This window comes from Globicephala melas, chromosome 12 (genome assembly GCF_963455315.2).
Source record: "Globicephala melas chromosome 12, mGloMel1.2, whole genome shotgun sequence".
Lineage (NCBI taxonomy): Eukaryota > Metazoa > Chordata > Mammalia > Artiodactyla > Delphinidae > Globicephala > Globicephala melas.
In genome coordinates this window covers 84,104,891-84,122,655 of record NC_083325.1, presented here as the reverse complement: position 1 = coordinate 84,122,655, position 17,765 = coordinate 84,104,891, and the positions used below count along the sequence as shown (strand labels likewise).

The window sequence follows — 17,765 nt, the reverse complement described above, 5'->3', positions numbered from 1 at the left end:
TGTTAAAAGGAATTCCAGGGAAAAGAAAGGAATTACTGTTGTTGAAACAGGGAGATAAAAGGGTCAAGTGCGGACTTATCATAAAATAAGGAAATTTTTATCTTAGTTAACAATCAATAAAATGGCTTCTCAACTTAAATAAGATTGATAGTACGTAGAAAAAGATAATAACAACCAAAAAATATTTTTACTACCAAATCAAACACAACACCCTTAAAAATGGTAGACCTAACAGGTACTCCTTTCTCTAAATACGGCTCCCTTTCAGTAGAGAGTTCTTGGTGGCTACTTACTACTTTTCCTCCCTTGCCTGTCTTCTCTCTGCTCTGTACCCTGCTCTAGGTCTTTTCCTAGTTTATTTTTCTTCTCGTCCAGCCCTTACTCCTTCTCACGTTCTCTCACTTTTGTTTTTATTCCTGATCCTCGCCTCTCCTCCCTCTTCTAAGAACATCCAAAGAAAGAACTCAGCCGTATCTAACACCAGATAATAAAAAGAAAACAAATATCCACGAACAGTGTGCAACATACGTACTGAAAAACCAGGTTATGGTGCTCAAAGGGATAACATGGCAGGTTATCCAATAAAGATGTGTTTTAGCCAATGATTACTGAATTTAACAAGGAAACAGCAAGTGAAAGATGAACTCAGCTAACCACCTAAGTAGGCCAGTTCCTGTTCACCCTCAATGCCATGACTCTATTTTATTATGTTCTCAATTCTTATCAATTTCTGAAATCATGTTATTTTCTTTTTGTTCTACTGACTGTCCTCTCCAGAAAAACACAGCTCCTGGAGAGTAGGGACTCCTCCCTCCATCCTCTTCAGTCAGGGACTCATTAAAGATTTTCTGAATGACTATATAAATGCACCGACATAATCTCGGAGAATTAACCACCACCCTCTTCTTCAGTAATATGAAAAATGGCATTTAATAAATACCTGCCAACTTAGGTTACTGTGACGTGGAGCCCCTTCATCCAGGCCGAGTGTGTTCAGCTCTTCAAAGCTGAAGTTCAGTGTGTAGGGAGTCTGACTGGAGAGCTCGGTGTGAGGCAACTCGTGTGCCGAGCGGTGCGCAGATTCACCGCGAGGAACTGAGCTGCTGTTTTCACTCAGTAAACGTGGGTCCTCAGGGACCACCTGGTTTTCTGCATTTCTCATTTCTAGTACCTTGAGAGAGAGAAAAAAAAAAAGTCATCAGTATCCGCACTGACACATCACATTCTAGAAGCTTTAGAAATTATCTTAAAAATTAAACATAAAGTTACTCTAATGGAAATGAGAAAGCATACTTTCTGTAAGTGAATTTCAAATACATTTGTTCTTATCTGCTTATCTTTCTACATTAATAATACAACTGACCCTTGAACAACACAGGTTTGAACTGTGCAGGTCTGCTTACACGCAGATATTTTTCACTAGTGAAGACGGCAATATTTTCTACATAGTCCAGGGTAGGTTGAATCCGCAGATGCGGAGGAAACTTGGATACGGAGGGTTGACTCTGTTGTCAGTGGATTAATCTCCGAGTTGTTCAAGGATCATCTATACTAAAAGAAGTACAGTCGCCCCTCAGAATCTAGTGGTTTTGCACCTGCAGATTCAACCAATCACAGATTGAAAATATTCGGAAAACAATTCCAGAAAGTTCCAAAAATCAACACGAATTTGCCACACACTGGCAACTATTTACACAGCATTTACATTGTATGAGGCATCATAAGTAATCTAGAGGTGATTTAAAGTATACAGGAGGATGTGTGTAGTATGCAAATATTACTATGCCATTTTATATACGGCACTTAAGCAGCTGAAGATTTTGGTATCCACCGGAGTCCTGGAACCACCCACCCACAGATACTGACAGATAACCGTAATGACAACAACCATCCCATATATACTATACTCTAATTTGACCACTGTGTTACTACTTTAATTTAAAATTTAACTTAAGAACAAAACAAAATGCAACTGGAGTGTGTCAAAGAGAACCACAGCTGGACAGTAGCTAAAGCAGTAAAAACAGATTTTAACCAGGAACTATCGCAACGGGGAAAAACGGACCTCAGGATAGAACTGGGCTCAATTCCAAAAGCAGCGCAGACACGTGGGCATTTACAGCCCAGGAACGAGGCGGGGGTGAGTGGATGGAAAGTTGCTAAGAGGAAGCCTCAGGGGTAAGGGGGGGTGGGATTCTGGTTGAACTGACCTGACAGGATACCTTCTGGAGGCAGGCCTGGGGTCTAGGACCTCACGGGGAGCAGAGGAGGGGTGCAGGATGAGGAATGTAATCGGATAGCGATAGCGAAGGTGATCAGACACTGAGGGTGAGGTTCTTTCTCAACTGACTTAACAGGATGCTTCCTACAACGGGGCAATGCAGGCGCAACGAGGACAGACACCAAGGTCGAGGCCTAGAGGCTTCGGGAAGCCTGACTGAGTGAGGTCAAGGAGAGTGTCCTGGTCAATAAAAGCATGGAGAATTGGCAGGTGGCCTCTCTCCCAGATTTCCAAGTGAAATGCCCAAAAGGCAAATGGTGCTAAGTGCTGCTGTGTATATTCTACATAACAGGATATACAAGAGCTGTACACATAAGTGTAAAATGTAATTTTTACATGTTTTTTTAAAAATATAGGAAAATATCAGTTTAGACCAGTACTTACTGGCACTTGTTTTATAAAATGTTGTAAATAATTCTACAAATATTAAAAATGTCTTACTGTGCTCCTAAAAAGATGCCAGTCTCCAAAATTCATATTCATTTCCTTCTTCAGTTCATCGATGTTACACTGAGCTAACACACGGCCATTTATGTTTGCCTGAATAAAAACAAACACAAAGATAAACAAAATGTGAGAGATTCTGAACTTCTAGTGATTAAAAAGTACATTTATATCAGAGACTAGAAAATACTGACCTAAAGAAGGTTACCACCCCATGTAATGATTAATAAACAAGCAGAATCTGAATAACACAAGCCACTCCATACTCTTCCAAGTGTCTTAGGCGCTCGAGTAAAATAAATCATTCTTCAGGGACCAGCCCGAGAGCTCACCCTCCAACTATTTCCAAAACTACCTATTCTGCCATAAGCAATACCAAAACTGTTAGCTTTTTCCCTCTAATCATAAAACATGAACACGAAGGCAAGCTGCTGGGAGGGGACACAGACATCTGTCAGCATGTTGGTCACTGATGAACTTCTAAATGAAGTGAAGCGCTGACAAACTTGTTTATCAACTTTACGAGATAACTTCAGCCACCAAGAATGTCCACCAACAAATTTCCCAGTCTATTAAATTCACAGAAAATGATCTTGTCACTATTAGGTCTCCGTAATTCCAGTCCCTTCCAAGTAAGAAATGATAGAATTTTCTTTATTAATAACAGGTAGCTTACTTATTTTACAAAATACAAAACCTGACTTTATTAACTGTGGTAAAATTATGGAATACCTGGGTTTAAAACCAAAAGAATCCTCAGTTTCCAAGTTAATTCTGAAGAAAAGAATGTACAGAGCAAGCCTACAGCAGAGGTCCTGCTGTAGAAATGCAAGGAGCTTAGCAGCACTTAAGAAACCAGTTGCTACGATGGGCTTCAAACAGCCAAGGCCTGAGAGTAAAGAGCTGAGTGGGCAGAGAACCGCTGTCCTGAGGGAAACAAAATCCCCACAAAGGGCTCACGTGGAGACCTCCCTCTTCCCTGACGCTCACCAAGCTGCCGTGAGGAGAGTCAGGTTTGTATCTTGGAAAGGCAGTGCTTGACACTTTCGCAAATGGGGATGAACACTAAACAGATCTATGAGAAAACGAACGTTATCCGAACCTTTCTGACCAAACATAGTTTAAGATTAGTGAAATGGTATATGTGCTCGTAATTCTTTTAAAACCTTTTTAGATGCCAGACTTTAAAGTATGTAAATATTACAGGCTTGTTGTTCATGTTCTCCTTCACTGTATCTCTGATAGAAAAAGTATAACTTAGTGGAAGTATCTATTAAAACGGGGACTGGGTTAGCCTTGTAGATGGGAAGCCTCCTCAAAATCCCAGGCTCGTGGTAGTTACCGGAATTGCAAGAAAAGATCTCGGAAGAAATAAACTTCCTCAAATGCATTAGCCTTGCAAACCCAAACCTCTGAGGTATTTTCAAACGGGACATGATCAGAAGTCCTCTAAGACATGAAAGTGAGAATCTGAGGAAAATGAAGTAAGTATGGTTTACTTGGATACTTATTAAGTCACAAATAAATATTATAATTAAAGAAAATGTAACATAAAAGAAAAGGCCTTCAAATGTTCTATGTTGCATATTGGAAATATAAGTTATTGTTAACCTTAATGTGAAATCCTTTAGAACTTTGTACTTCTCATCAAAGCATTTTTGACTTATATTAGATTTTTTTTTTTGGCCATGCCGCGTGGCTTGTGGGACATTAGTTCCCTGACCAGGGATGGAACCCAGGCAGTGAAAGCACCACGGCCTAACCACTGGACCGCCAGGGAACTCCCCCTTATATTAGATCATTTTACAGGAATGTTGTAATACAACACTTTATTTTCTTTTATCCATTTCTAAACTAAGGGATAAAGGGGCAATTTTAGGATACAAATAGTAAGAAACCTGTTTCCACCTAGAGCTTTCCCATTTCAACAGAGAACTCGTCTTTGAGAAGCTAAATACAAAGTGCTCGCCATGCACAGATCCCGCCACTGGCGCCCTCAGCCCTGTCTCGAGTCAGCGGGGAAACATGCTGGTCACCTTCTTGATGGTCGCACAATACTGAGGCAGCATGCTCTGGTCCAGCCCTTCTATTTGTTTCAGTTTCTCACAAACCGCATCCACATTCATTGAATTCAGTGATATTGTTCCTGAGGCTGGGCCTGATCCCTAGATAAGTCGTGGAAAAATACATGTATGAATAGCATTTAATGTCAGATATACGCAGTCATGTGACAGAGAAACTTGTGAAGTTACACTGTAAGTACTCTGATTAACAATACATTTTCAAACTAAAGTAAAGACAGCGAATGTGTGCAGTATGGGGAAATGCCATTAGGGAACAGATTTAGCTACTGTTATACCTTAACAAGTATCTTTTATTATAGCAGACACAGCCTGATCAAAACCACTCTTCTAAGAAGACAGAACATTCCACGAGCCAAGCCAAGGCCAACTGCAAGAGAGCCTAACTTCAAACCTCAAGAGAGAAGAGTGTAGCCCTTAATAACAGAAGGACAGGGGGTTAAAAAAAGAAAAGGAATGGGGGGAATTACTGATGCCTATATTACAAAATACAAAAAGTAAATCTATGAAATAATTTTAAAAGTGCCTATATTTTTTGAATGTCTTTACAGACTACCTTAACAGTCTACGACTATTAACTATCTGAAGTTTTCAGATCGTGACCATATTTTATACCCAAGGGGTCTAAAACTTCCCCTTAAGAATCTATACAATAATCATGTAAATATGAAACAACAGCATTACTTCTTAACACATGTGGAAGTAAATATGATCCATTAAAATTTGGTCTCATTTAAAAGAAAAGTCAAAATAATAAATCTAGTATTTACTTAGAAGAAAAACCTTTTCTGAATATGGTGACGTACTAAAGAAGTATTTGCCTGTGGCCAACTGTACATGAAGCTCCTCGATTACAGATGTGGACACTGGCTTACAGAGAGGTAAGTTCTGGCTTCAACGTCACAGAATAAATAGCTAGTTAGTGGTAGATTTGGATGGGAACCCTAACTTATTAGGTCTTATAACTTCCTATTTTCTTTGTTGCAACTGTCTATTTTTAAAGAGTTTATCGAAACTATAACCAAAATAAAGAGAAGACAAACCAACTAGTATAGAGGAAAACACTCCAAATGACCTGTCTTGTTTACCAGTCAATCTAGTCTTAAAATAAATACAATTTATCCTATCCTCAAGTATGTGTAAATTTACATTTTCTACTGCCTCTTTTACCATTACCAAGGTAGACTATGACAGCCCAAACTGCCTGTTAGCTACTTGTTAAACATGATTTGTAACATGAAAGCGTAACATAATACTCTATTATGAACTGATAAATATACACACATAGTATATAAACAAAATATGCCTATATTACATATAAATACAAGTACAGCTAGGAGATGAGACCATATTGGACAGTGAGGCAGTAATTTTATGAGAGGGAGTCTTAGCAAGTTTACAAGTGTAAGACAGTCCCATAAAAATTTGTAAATTAATGCCTTGGAATATACTGCACAAAACACATTTATTTATAGTTTGTTTTCAATTAAATATAAATTTAAAATATGTCATATATTATGCGGTCTGAGGTTCAACTACTTCAAAAATACTAACAGCAAAACACTAGTACTTCCAGAATTTAGTTTTCATATTTATATACAAAGTTCTATTTTCTGCCTGGATGAGTATAGCCAATATTCAAAGTGTTCATTAACCAGTATCTACTATGGAAACTTAAACTGCTTTCTATGAATTTTTAATAACCATATTTGTTTTGTTTTTCTTTCTTTTAAACAGGTTTATTTGAGATATAATTCACATACAATTCTCCCATTAAAAGTGTACAATTCAATGACTTTTAGTATATTCACATAGCTGTGAAACCATCACCGCAATCAACGTTAGGACATTTTCGTATCGCTAAACAGGAATCCTGTGCCATCAGCAGTCGTTCTCTATCCCTTCCAACACCTAGCCCCAATCCCCTAGCAACCACTAATCTACTGTCTCTGTGGATTTGCCTGTTTTGGACATTTCATATAAATGGAACCACACAACATGTGACCTTTCACAGCTAGCTTCTTTCACTTAGTATGTTTTCAAGGCTCATCCATGTTACAGCATGGATCAGTACTTCATTCTTTTTTATTGCTGAACAATATTTATCTTTTAAATGATCTTTAATACTGTCTTTCAAATGTTTTTATTCCCCAACCTAGCTCTTCTTTCTGGGTACATTTACACTTGTTTACATTTTCTTGATTAGAAAAATCACAAGCAAACAGTTTGATCACCAGAATAAATAATGATCATCTGGATTATAATTCATAGAATAAAATATCCATGAATCCATACCGATACAAATAAAAAGTTGAATAAGTAAATAAATGAGGAAGAAGAGACAGCTTTTACTTATAAAATTCCAATTAATTAATGCAGAAGAAAGGAACAGAAAATTACCATCAGGAAAACACCACAAGAGTGGCTGTACACTAGATGCACTGGTGGACATTAAAGTTAATGGGCAAAAGTATAAGGAGAAACAGGATATTTTCAGAGTTTTAGAGTATCTCCCCCTAAATATTTACTCACTACAAAGGGAAAAATAAAACTTCACAGTGTTGAAATCTGGCAGATGCCACCTTAACCACATGACTGAGGTTATTAGCATGACCAGTGGGAAGATTTAGGCCCTCACAGATGCTCAAATATGATGCACTGAGAAGGACACGGCATCACTTCTGTGGGTCTCTTGCCAAAGATATATAATCTGCTAATCATAGGAAACAGCAAACAAACCCAAATAGAAGGACGGTCTACAAAATATCTATGATCAGTTCTCTTCAGAAGTTTTAAGGTCATAAGAGACAAGGAAAGACTGAGGAATTGTCACAGATTAGGGAACTCTAAGGAGAAATAACAAAATACAACTGGATTGAATCCTGGACCAGAAAAATGACATCAGTGGAAAAACTGGTCAGATTCAAATAAAGTCTGTATTAAGAATACTGTACAAATTTTCACTTCTGCTCTTGAGAAATATACTACAGTTAGGAAAGATGCTAACATTAAGGGAATGTTATTTTTGTACCTTTTAAGTCTAAAATTATTTTGAAGTAAAAAAAAAAAATTTAATCACAAAAAAACTCTATTTCTGATTGTGCTAAAAAAGGTAAGTATGACAGACATGGAACAGATTAACTCTGTCTGCAATGGCGGGGGGGAATGTAAAATGTTAAAGAGTATCTTAAAGGAATCTGAGAATTCAGCAATGGAGACACATTAATAAAGATACTACCCTTTCCTTTAAAACAAAAAACTCCACATTATTTTACTTTCATGATCCTTCAAAACTTTTACATTTTATCACTTGAAAGCATATTTTGTCCCTCATTGGGAATTATGTAGAAAATATATATTATCTCTGAATGGCTTTGAGAAGCTATAAGAAAAGACACAATGGATATCCCTGTAATTCCATCAAAGCTATAGTCTGACTATTCATTATTTGTGAGTTGGCTTTTCTCAAGAAAAGGGGTAAATTATCAATAAATTAAAATACATTACAATATGCTTCTTTGAATAAAAGAGAAATAGCGATTACTTGGCAGGTCTCCTCTAAAATAATCATATATAATAAAATTATTGTGAAGCCAAATGAATCTTAGTAGCCAAAAGAATGACCTTTAGATGGAACTCTCATAAAAAGAAGGAGAAGGAGTATAAAAGTGATAAGGAAAAACATATTCAATAACTCAATATGTAAATTCTTAATAGGAAACTAATGACATTACTTTGGCAATACAAAGAATGGTAATACTTTAAAGTTTATCATGCATTCTTACTTGAAATTTACTTGTTACAAGTCAAGAAAAGATCACTTCAGTATACATCACAATTTATTTAAAATTTTTTTTCTGATACAGGAGATTGAATGCAGAAGATGTTAGTTTGTTTAAACTGTTAAATATAAACTTCAAAATACATACAAATCAGAATTCCTCCGGGTCAAAGTAAAGCTAACAACAAGACAGATTTAAATTACTTTGATATAACTATATGATTTTATATTATAAGTAGATTAAAGCTACACTCTGAAACATTATCATCTCTGGTAAATTTATTAAACAAGCTTAGAACTGATTAGCCACAAATGAGAGCCATGCAAAGGCTGAAAGCAGCTATTAAGAGAAACCCAAGGCACCGAAATGAGCACAGATTTATAAACAGCCCAGCAAGAAGCTGCCAGTGATTGCTTCTAATAGTCTAAAACAAGGAAGGTGAGTAAGATTTCACTGAAAGTTTCTGTACCTGTCTCTGTTTGTTAAACCCACAGTCACACGGCTTTAAGGAAGGAATAAAACAGAATGAAGGACACGAGCTTAAAGGAAAACATCAAATACACATATGTAATAAAAACAGGCAGCACTTTTGTCACTCCTCTTACTTTCCCATGACTTCGAACACACCACCTCTACAGCAACACAAAGCAAGGAACACTCGCATACACACACACACAGTAGTTTCATGTCATTAACATGTGCTTGGTAATTTTAAAATTGTACTCTCAAATTTTATATTCTTTCTCAAAAGAATAAATCATGGGCCATACATTCAACAAGAAAACCAGGTAAATAAAATTTGCTACAAAAAGTCAATATTCCTACTATGTACAAGTTTAAAATTAATTTTTAAATATTCTGATTAAAAACTGCCACTATTAATTGCAGGCCAATTTAATAACAGGGTTTAAATACTTGGAATTCACATGCTCACTTCATAAAATAAAATATTATCTAGCCACACTATAGTTAACATTCAGAGATACACTTTTCAAATTTGGGTTTTGTTTCACTGGGCATGTGGCACGTAATAGATCACTAAAATACCATTTGAAAAGAAAGGCCCTAAGAGCCTTTCAGCTCAAGAAATCATAAATATAACAGTGAAAAATATTTGCATACTGTGAGTAACGTAACTATTTTACTGATGTAGTTCTTTGAAACTCTAATTCAAAGCAGACACACTGCTATTAATTATTCTTCTGTACAAATTAGGTTGGTGGTAAACATTCTTAAAATAGTTAAAATAATCTAAAGATAACTGACAATATTGAGTCAAAGTTAATTTACAATGTTTTTCTTTTACTATGTCATTATCTGGAGTACCTTATGGAAACCTTGTTTTCTAGTTTACATATCAACATTATTGTAAGTAGGTTTTTTAGGAAGTTACTATGTATATCTGTGGAGACTTGAACTACATGAGAAATTCTGGGTTGGCCAAAAAGTTCATAACATCTTATGGAAAAACCCGAACGAACATTTTGGCCAACCCAGTAATAATTAGGTCAAAGTTGACAGATGAGGTTTAACACCACATGTAAAGGGCAATCTTTAAAAAAACACAAGTTCAGGACACGATTTTGTTATTTTTTAACTTTTAACTGTACTCTAGGATTTCAATGATATCCTTACTGCAGTATCCTACTTCTTCGATAATATCTCAATCAATTTAGTTGCAGTTTATTGTTTAGGAAAAAAAGCTTTCTTGAGCTGAAGTCTGGCACAAAGACTCTGAAGCTGGAAGTGAATATAATTTTTCACTACATTACTAGAGAAAACATATGTTAAAACTTTTCCAAATTGAAACAGATCAATAAAAAAGTGCACTCCTAAAATGCTTTAGAAAGTGTGAGTGAAGCTCCAGAGAAAAGGTGCTGACCGCTGGCAAAGAGCACCCGCCCCAGGCCTGCATCTAAATGAACCTGGAACCCCTGCCTTACCCACGGCAGCTTTAGCTTTCTCATCCCAGTCTGCTCCTGCGCGATGAGAGACAGCTTGATTTGGACATGTATTTGGTTTAACAGGTTATCAGTTCTAAACCAGTGGTGGAAATAAAAATGATCTACAGTTGAGTCCCATCTTTTTTTCCCTTTTAACTTGGTCACTCCACCAATTGGATCCGGTTCAATGAAAACCAAGACCTTCATTTTTAAGACTTTTATTAATTCAGTAAATTTCATCAATCTCTAAAAGGAAAAGTAACAGCACACTGTAAGGCAGGACACTGTTATTAACACTGCCTCTGCAACTCTGAAGTTCTCCGCAATTAAACGTTGTGCTAATTATTTTCATGCCTTTTCAGTGAGGTAGCTGATCTAAATGAACCTATCTAAAGGTATCTAGTAACCCCTGCGGCAGAGGAGGTCGGGAAAGAATGACTTGGTAGCAACACTGATCGTTCCCGCTTGGCAGCCTCAAGCCCATCCGCTCCAAGAAGGCAGGATTTCCATCAGTTTTGTTCACTACCACATCCCACTGTAACAGTGAACCAGTGGATGATCAAACAGGCATCTGAAGGACTCAATGCTAAATAATTCAAGGAAGGATAAAAGGATAAAGAAATGCTCTATCACTCCTTCCTTCGAAAAAATGCTTTTCAAGGAAACACAGTTACCACCATGGGCAACATACCCTAAACAAAAACAGACTGAACACAACACTTGTAAGAAGAACTCTTTGAAAGACCACAACAAAATGCCACTGAGGAGACCTGGCTCGAGACAGGCCCTCCTTGGTGGGTCCTTCCCTTCATGGTCACAGAATGATCTGAAGGCCACTACTTCCTTGTGGGACCTGGACTGAAAGAAGGTAAAGGCACCAAGCAAAATTCTCCTGGGAAGCTTTCAAAACTGTAAAATATTTGGAGCATTCAGATAAGCTGGAAATCCTTCTAAATTCTAGGAAAACAAACTGATTCTAGGAAATCAAACCACCTTTTAGGCCAGAGAAGCATCAACAGATAAAAGGCTGAGTTAATCTAAACTGACTGGAGTGTTCATACACTACTCCCACCACTGAGAAGAGGTTATTTAACACAAAACGGTTTTAGTTTCTGAGTCTTTTTAAAGCTCCATGGAATTTGGTCTTTGGGACAGTAGTAATAATAATGATTATTAAGTACTTAAAGTGTGCAAAGGCTGAGTAATCCCTAAAGCAGACCTGTGAGGTAGGTCTGCTTTTTCCAGATGAGGAAGTTGAGTATCAGAGAGGTTAAGTAATTTCTCCAAGGCAAAGAGCTAATCACCAGGGCCTATTTAACTTGAATGACCAAGTACCTGACCAAGTCATGCTTAGTATTAACAGGAGCAAAGAGGGCAGCATGGTGGTGAGGAACGGTCCATGGAAACAGCCACACGGATTCCAGCTCTGCACCTGGTGCTCCCCTCCCGTGAGACGCAGGGAAGTCTGCACCGTGGTACTGGACTAGACCATGGGTCCTAGCCTTCTCTGAGGATCCCCCAGAGGGAAGGCAAGTCCAAGGTGGGGGGCCAGAGTTCTTTTTTCACTGGTTTTGTAAACTAGAATTCTCATTAAGATTTCAGTTCTAAAAAAGGCTTTTCTGCTTTGAAAGTTTGAAAAACACTAGTCCTTTCTAGCTCTAATATCCTGGGGATCATATCTTGGGCCCAATGTTAATATATATTTTTTCAGTTTTACAAGATTTGGCATATATTTTCTCTATTATAAAATCACAGTGGAAACAAGCCAGCACAGAGGCTTGTATCTTATGTCTTTGCCTTAGTGGGACCCTCGGACATCTCTGTAATTTATCTGTTAAGTCCTTGGCTGGTCTTCACAAGTCACAATCATTACAACGTTCCTTAATGTGAGAAAACTCAACTATTTTCATAAGGCTCTGCTTTATGAAGGTTTATGAGAAATTCCTTGAGGTAAAAAAAGATGGGACCAACTATATTGAAAAGACCACAGAGAGCTGGTTAACTCTCTATGATCTGGTTTTCTGGTGTTTTTTTTGTTTTTTTTTTAACTCATTATTCTGTGTCCATAATGACAAGACAGTTTGTCCAAAAATGTTCGCATAGCTCCTGACTTATCTATAAGCAGCTTTTGTCATCAAGTGTTGCATACAGGAGACAGATGAATGAGCAGAGATGAACTCACCTGCAGTCTTCGTATCTCAGAAATCATATCGTTTTCTACTACAGTACTGGAAAACTACAGGAGCCATGAAGGGCTAAAAAAGTTTTTGTATTATATTAACTACTTCTTCATTGGTTCAGCTATAAAAATCCCATACAATGTTCTCATGTATAGATACTTCTCCACATTTCCACCACTGTTTTTAACACAGCTTTGAACTAAGTGTCTACTTGAACTAGTCTACTTCTAAATAAATTTTACATGCTATTGTCACTGTTAATTTCTTAAAAGCAAAGAAGGCTTGGGAAGCAACTATTATTCACTAAACAGATTACAAAACTACCTTTTAATATTAAAAGAACAGCAAATAGTATGGTTATTTTACTAAACAAAGGCACTAATATATTCAGAGCATTTTTACTCTTCGTTATTGCGCTTGCAAACACTTCTTAAGAACTGCATTATTTCCCCTTCCCCAAAAACTCATTTTAAAATTTGCCTAATGCTCCTTCACTGGTCCCTGAAATTACTGACACCTTTTACTCACAAGTGTTTCTCCTTAAGCATGGGAACAGCTACTACTTCAGCATGTCTCTGTCATTAAGACCATCAAATTCTTCACAGGATCCAACTTTCATCAAAAGTTTGCAGAGGAATTTTAGCTCAGAGAATTGCATTGCATGCATGAAACTATGTATTAAAGGCTCTCTGACTAAACTAAAAGTCATTCTTGCATATAGTGGCAATGATCCATGGATTAAATATTCCCCCAACACCCAAATAGAATTACTATGGTTTATTGTGTCCATAATTCGTGGATAATTGAAGTCTCTCAAACACTTCAGCTAAAATGTTAATGACTTAAAAAGAATCATCAGCTCCTCAATGAAAACATCAAAATGGTTCTCTTCCTATCTCACTAATATTAATTCAAAGAAAATTAAGTTAAAAAAAACTACTGCCTATTCAAATGCATGTTTTAAGTTAAAAATTATGCATAAATTCAGGATGCAATATTTCACCAAAGTAATTCTAACTGCTATGCTACATTTCTTTAGATTAAATTGATCATGTTTACATGGGCATAACATTCTGCAAATAAATCAACAGAACTTAAGATACAAACTGGGTTCTTAAATTCCACATTGATTGAATGAATGAAGATTTTATGGCTCATCACATTAAATGTATTTCTTATTAAGTACAAAGCCTTTAATAATAAATATACAAAGAGACTTCCTACAAAAGTTGGTTTTTTAGGGCTTCCCTGGTGGCGCAGTGGTTGAGAGTCCACCTGCCGATGCAGGGGACGCGGGTTCGTGCCCCAGTCCAGGAAGATCCCACATGCCGCGGAGCGGCTGGGCCCGTGAGCCATGGCTGCTGAGGCTGCGCGTCCGGAGCCTGTGCTCCGCAACGGGAGAGGCCACAGCAGGGAGAGGCCCGCGTACCGCAAAAAAAAAAAAAAAAAAAGTTGGTTTTTTAGACACCCATTCTAAAGTGTTGGGGGAAAAAAGTTTTAAATAATTCCCTTTACTTGCTGTACTAGCTCTGTTTATCTGAAAATTTTATTTTAATACAGTTGACCCTTGAACAACACAGGTTTGAACTGTGCGCGTCCACTTATACGCAGAGTTTTTCAATGGTAAATACAACAGTACTACACGGTTGCGTTGGTTGAATCCGGAGATGCAGAACCACAGATAAGGAGGAACTACTTCCGCAAGAGGGCTGACTATAAGTTACAGTCTCTATTTTAGACTGCTAGGATTTTAGGCTGGTAGGAGGCTTGGTGCTCCTAACCCCTGCATTGTTTAAGGATCAACTGTATACAGATAAAGAAAAGTAGCGCTGTAGTAGTACTGAATTTACACTAAGCATGGGCACCTAGATTAAGCACGAGCCACTAAGGATCCATTCCTGGTCTATACCATCGAGCTCATAATGTCTTTTTGCAGTCTCAAGGTTGATTGGAGATATTTTCAAACCTATTCTGCATGTATGGTACCAACTGCAGGCTTCAGAAAAACAGGCAAATGTGAAAATAAAGCCCAACATTAAGGAACTAATACCACCAAATGAATGCTCCTGATGGCTGCTGGAAAAACCCCTTCCTTATTGGATGACAAAAAAAAAAAAACCATCCCATGTCATTGAAAAAGGGGAAAAGCAGGAAGAAATGAAGGGTAAAGTTAAACATTAGCTTTTTCATTAATCCGTGAACTATAATTATTAGTATTCAGCTACTCTACACCAGCTGCCCATCACACTGCAGATGCACAGTTAGTGAACTGCTGTCATCATGATTAAGACAGTCGTTACTGCTGCAGAAGCGGGAGATGCTCGCGTCCACACCACAAGACTACTCCGTTACCCTCGAGGAGTCTGTGGGTGAAGAAAACCCCTCAGCAGCATCCTCCTTGATAACCTCCTAACAACACAAAACAAGAGTGTGGGTAAAAGGTGAAGGAGTGAGCCAAACAAGGATGATGAATGAACATGATGTTGAAATAATATATAACACTGAAACCTGGACCTGATTAGATTTTTTTCCTTCAATGATAATATTTTAAAATTTAAATAACAGTTTAAGTTCTATAGCTTTTGCCTCCTAATTTAAAAAATACATTAACAGGGAAGTTCTTTTTTTTTTCATTGTTAACACACGTTTATCATCAGGAACACCTAAAATTTTAGGCACAAATGTATTTTGTTTTGGATTAGAGTTAATAGTACATTTGAATACTTCCCTGATTCTATTTAATTTCTGCTATTCAATCAAAATGTTCTTTCAATACGTCCTCTAATTTTTATACCATAGGGCTAGCATATATATACATAGATAGACACAACTACCATATATGTATGTCCTTTAAAAAGAAATCAGAAATTAGCAGATGTAAAGGTTTAGTTTTAAAAGTTTGATAACAAACATTATTGGCCAGAAACTCTGGTTGTAAACAACTCATCATTTACCTCCTGATGCTGCAAGTCATTTTCCTTTCATTGATATTTACCAGAAATGAAAACAAAATACATTTTGTGTTAGTAACAGCTTATGTTTCTTAAAACTACTTATAAAATAAGTTGCGCTTTTACTACAGAAAGGAAATAAGCAAACTTCTAATGCTGACTATGTTTCATATTAGAGTAATACTTTAGTTATGCTTTTTTATACTTACTAGGCCATTGCTCTGATCTCTGGGCAAATTCGTTTTTACTGATGGACGTGAGATGAGATGTTGGGAGCCGCCAGGGTAGTACCTTGGCGTGTAAAGGTAAGGGGCAAAGAATGGCTATGGAGAAAACACGTAACAAAACAATTACCGAAATCAAAGTGAAATGAGATGTAGCAAATGAAACTAACCAATAAAATACAACTCCAAGTTTTTAATGCAAGTGACAAAACAAAAGAAAAAATGCCTCACTCATATTCTCTAAGATATCAAACTTAAGACATATTATTTAAATTTTTATATTGTTGATTTAATAAAGCTTTTTAAAAAGCAACTAAAGTTTTGCACCTTACAACTTGACACCAGTTTCTCTTTACATTTAACATTTTTATGGGTTTACCATGTGTCAGGTTCTAAGTGATTTACAAATATTAACTCACACTCTCATAAAAAAAAAAAAAAGCAAAATAGAATCTCAATAGAATACTATTCTTTACCAAAAACAGATTAGCCTTAAGTAAGACCAAAGAAAGTCTGAATTATATGAGAACCTCCTATACATGGACTCCAGGAATACTGTTACTCTAGGTTCCTAGAGTTTACTTTATATTCTATATCCTGGAGTTTACTCTGTCTCCTAAATAAGCAAGCATATTTTTTAAACGGGGAATTCATTGTTTAGAGGAGATCTATAAATACACCATTTATTTGTATCCAGCTTCATATAAACAGGAGCTATCAGATGATATGGGCTAAAAATAAAGATTAAAACATATTAACTTTCATTACACTGATGTAACATCTTCCCTTACTTTTTTCACTCCTGCCATTTTAAGAAAACTGTTCTGCTTTTAACTTTCAGACTAAAAACCTCAAATAACTAGAGCAAAAAATAACTAGATCTAAAAACATGAGAAATTTTTAAATGTTTTAAAAATAATAAAACGATATTAAAGCATCACATCATTGTTATTCATGTGAAATTAGTGAACACAAGGTCTCCACCTAGATGGTATGGTAATTTAATATTAAAAAAAAATTCTTGGTCTCAAAACTTCAACTGTCATCTAATTATCAATTGAACCATTTTACGAAAAATTATAGCAGATTTTAAGACTGGCAAATAAAAACCTGCATTTCACACTGCCTACCACTCAGATAAAGTTTACAAGGATGAAATACATTAGAAAATGCTATTGCTCCACCTTTTTCTCCTTATTTGAGTAAAAGAATGGAATAACATTCACAGGACCTCTATAAATGGTATACCTAATAACTTACATGGCTGGCATTTCTCAAAAACTGGAAAATTTAAATTTTAGAATTCCTGCTTTGCCACATTTATTCAAATTTCTCTATCTTCCTAGCTTATAAGAAATTTATTTAGGCATGCACTTGGCTTCTATGAATACCAGCCCCTGTGTTTTCTCAAATTAGACTAAAGAGGGAGACAACAAAAATAAAGAAACTGCAAGGGATCTTAGAGTACAGTTCCAGAAAGTATAATACTAGAGCAGATGCTCCAGTTTCCTATAGGAAATATTAGTGTTTAAGACCATTAAAATGAGGATAGCTTGGACCTACTCAACTTGATAGGGTCTGAATACTGCTGATAATTAATTGTGCTCTCATCTTTTGAAGTAGAAAATGATCATATTTATACTATGCAAATGATTATACATGACTGAAGATAACTTGAAATAAAATTCTAGAAATTGGCTACAGTGCTATTATTTGGCAATAGCACCTGAGTCCTACCAGCAGTATTTCCATTATCTCACATTTAAAAGCTGTAACACATATTAAATATAGGTTTACTGAACTACTATAAAAATTATCATTGTTTTAAATTCCAATACAAATTATTATACAAGATAACAAGAAATGGAATATTTGTTTA

General features: G+C 36.4%; 1 protein-coding gene across 16 annotated transcripts in view; it reads right to left on the bottom strand.

Moving 5' to 3' along the window:
• Positions 1 to 17,765, bottom strand: part of KIDINS220 (kinase D interacting substrate 220) — a 104,043-nt gene that overhangs the window by 13,253 nt on the left and 73,025 nt on the right. For 7 of the 16 annotated variants that reach the window (XM_060309785.1, XM_060309793.1, XM_060309794.1 and 4 more), the window contains exons 25-31: positions 15,872 to 15,985; positions 15,064 to 15,120; positions 10,532 to 10,567; positions 9,058 to 9,090; positions 4,762 to 4,890; positions 2,723 to 2,821; positions 941 to 1,171 (exon numbers count right to left, since the gene is read on the bottom strand). In XM_060309785.1, coding sequence (XP_060165768.1) covers positions 941 to 1,171; positions 2,723 to 2,821; positions 4,762 to 4,890; positions 9,058 to 9,090; positions 10,532 to 10,567; positions 15,064 to 15,120; positions 15,872 to 15,985 — 699 coding nt within the window. The remainder of the gene's footprint in view (positions 1 to 940; positions 1,172 to 2,722; positions 2,822 to 4,761; positions 4,891 to 9,057; positions 9,091 to 10,531; positions 10,568 to 15,063; positions 15,121 to 15,871; positions 15,986 to 17,765) is intronic. The other 9 variants (XM_060309796.1, XM_060309797.1, XM_060309791.1 and 6 more) reach the window with 4 other exon arrangements.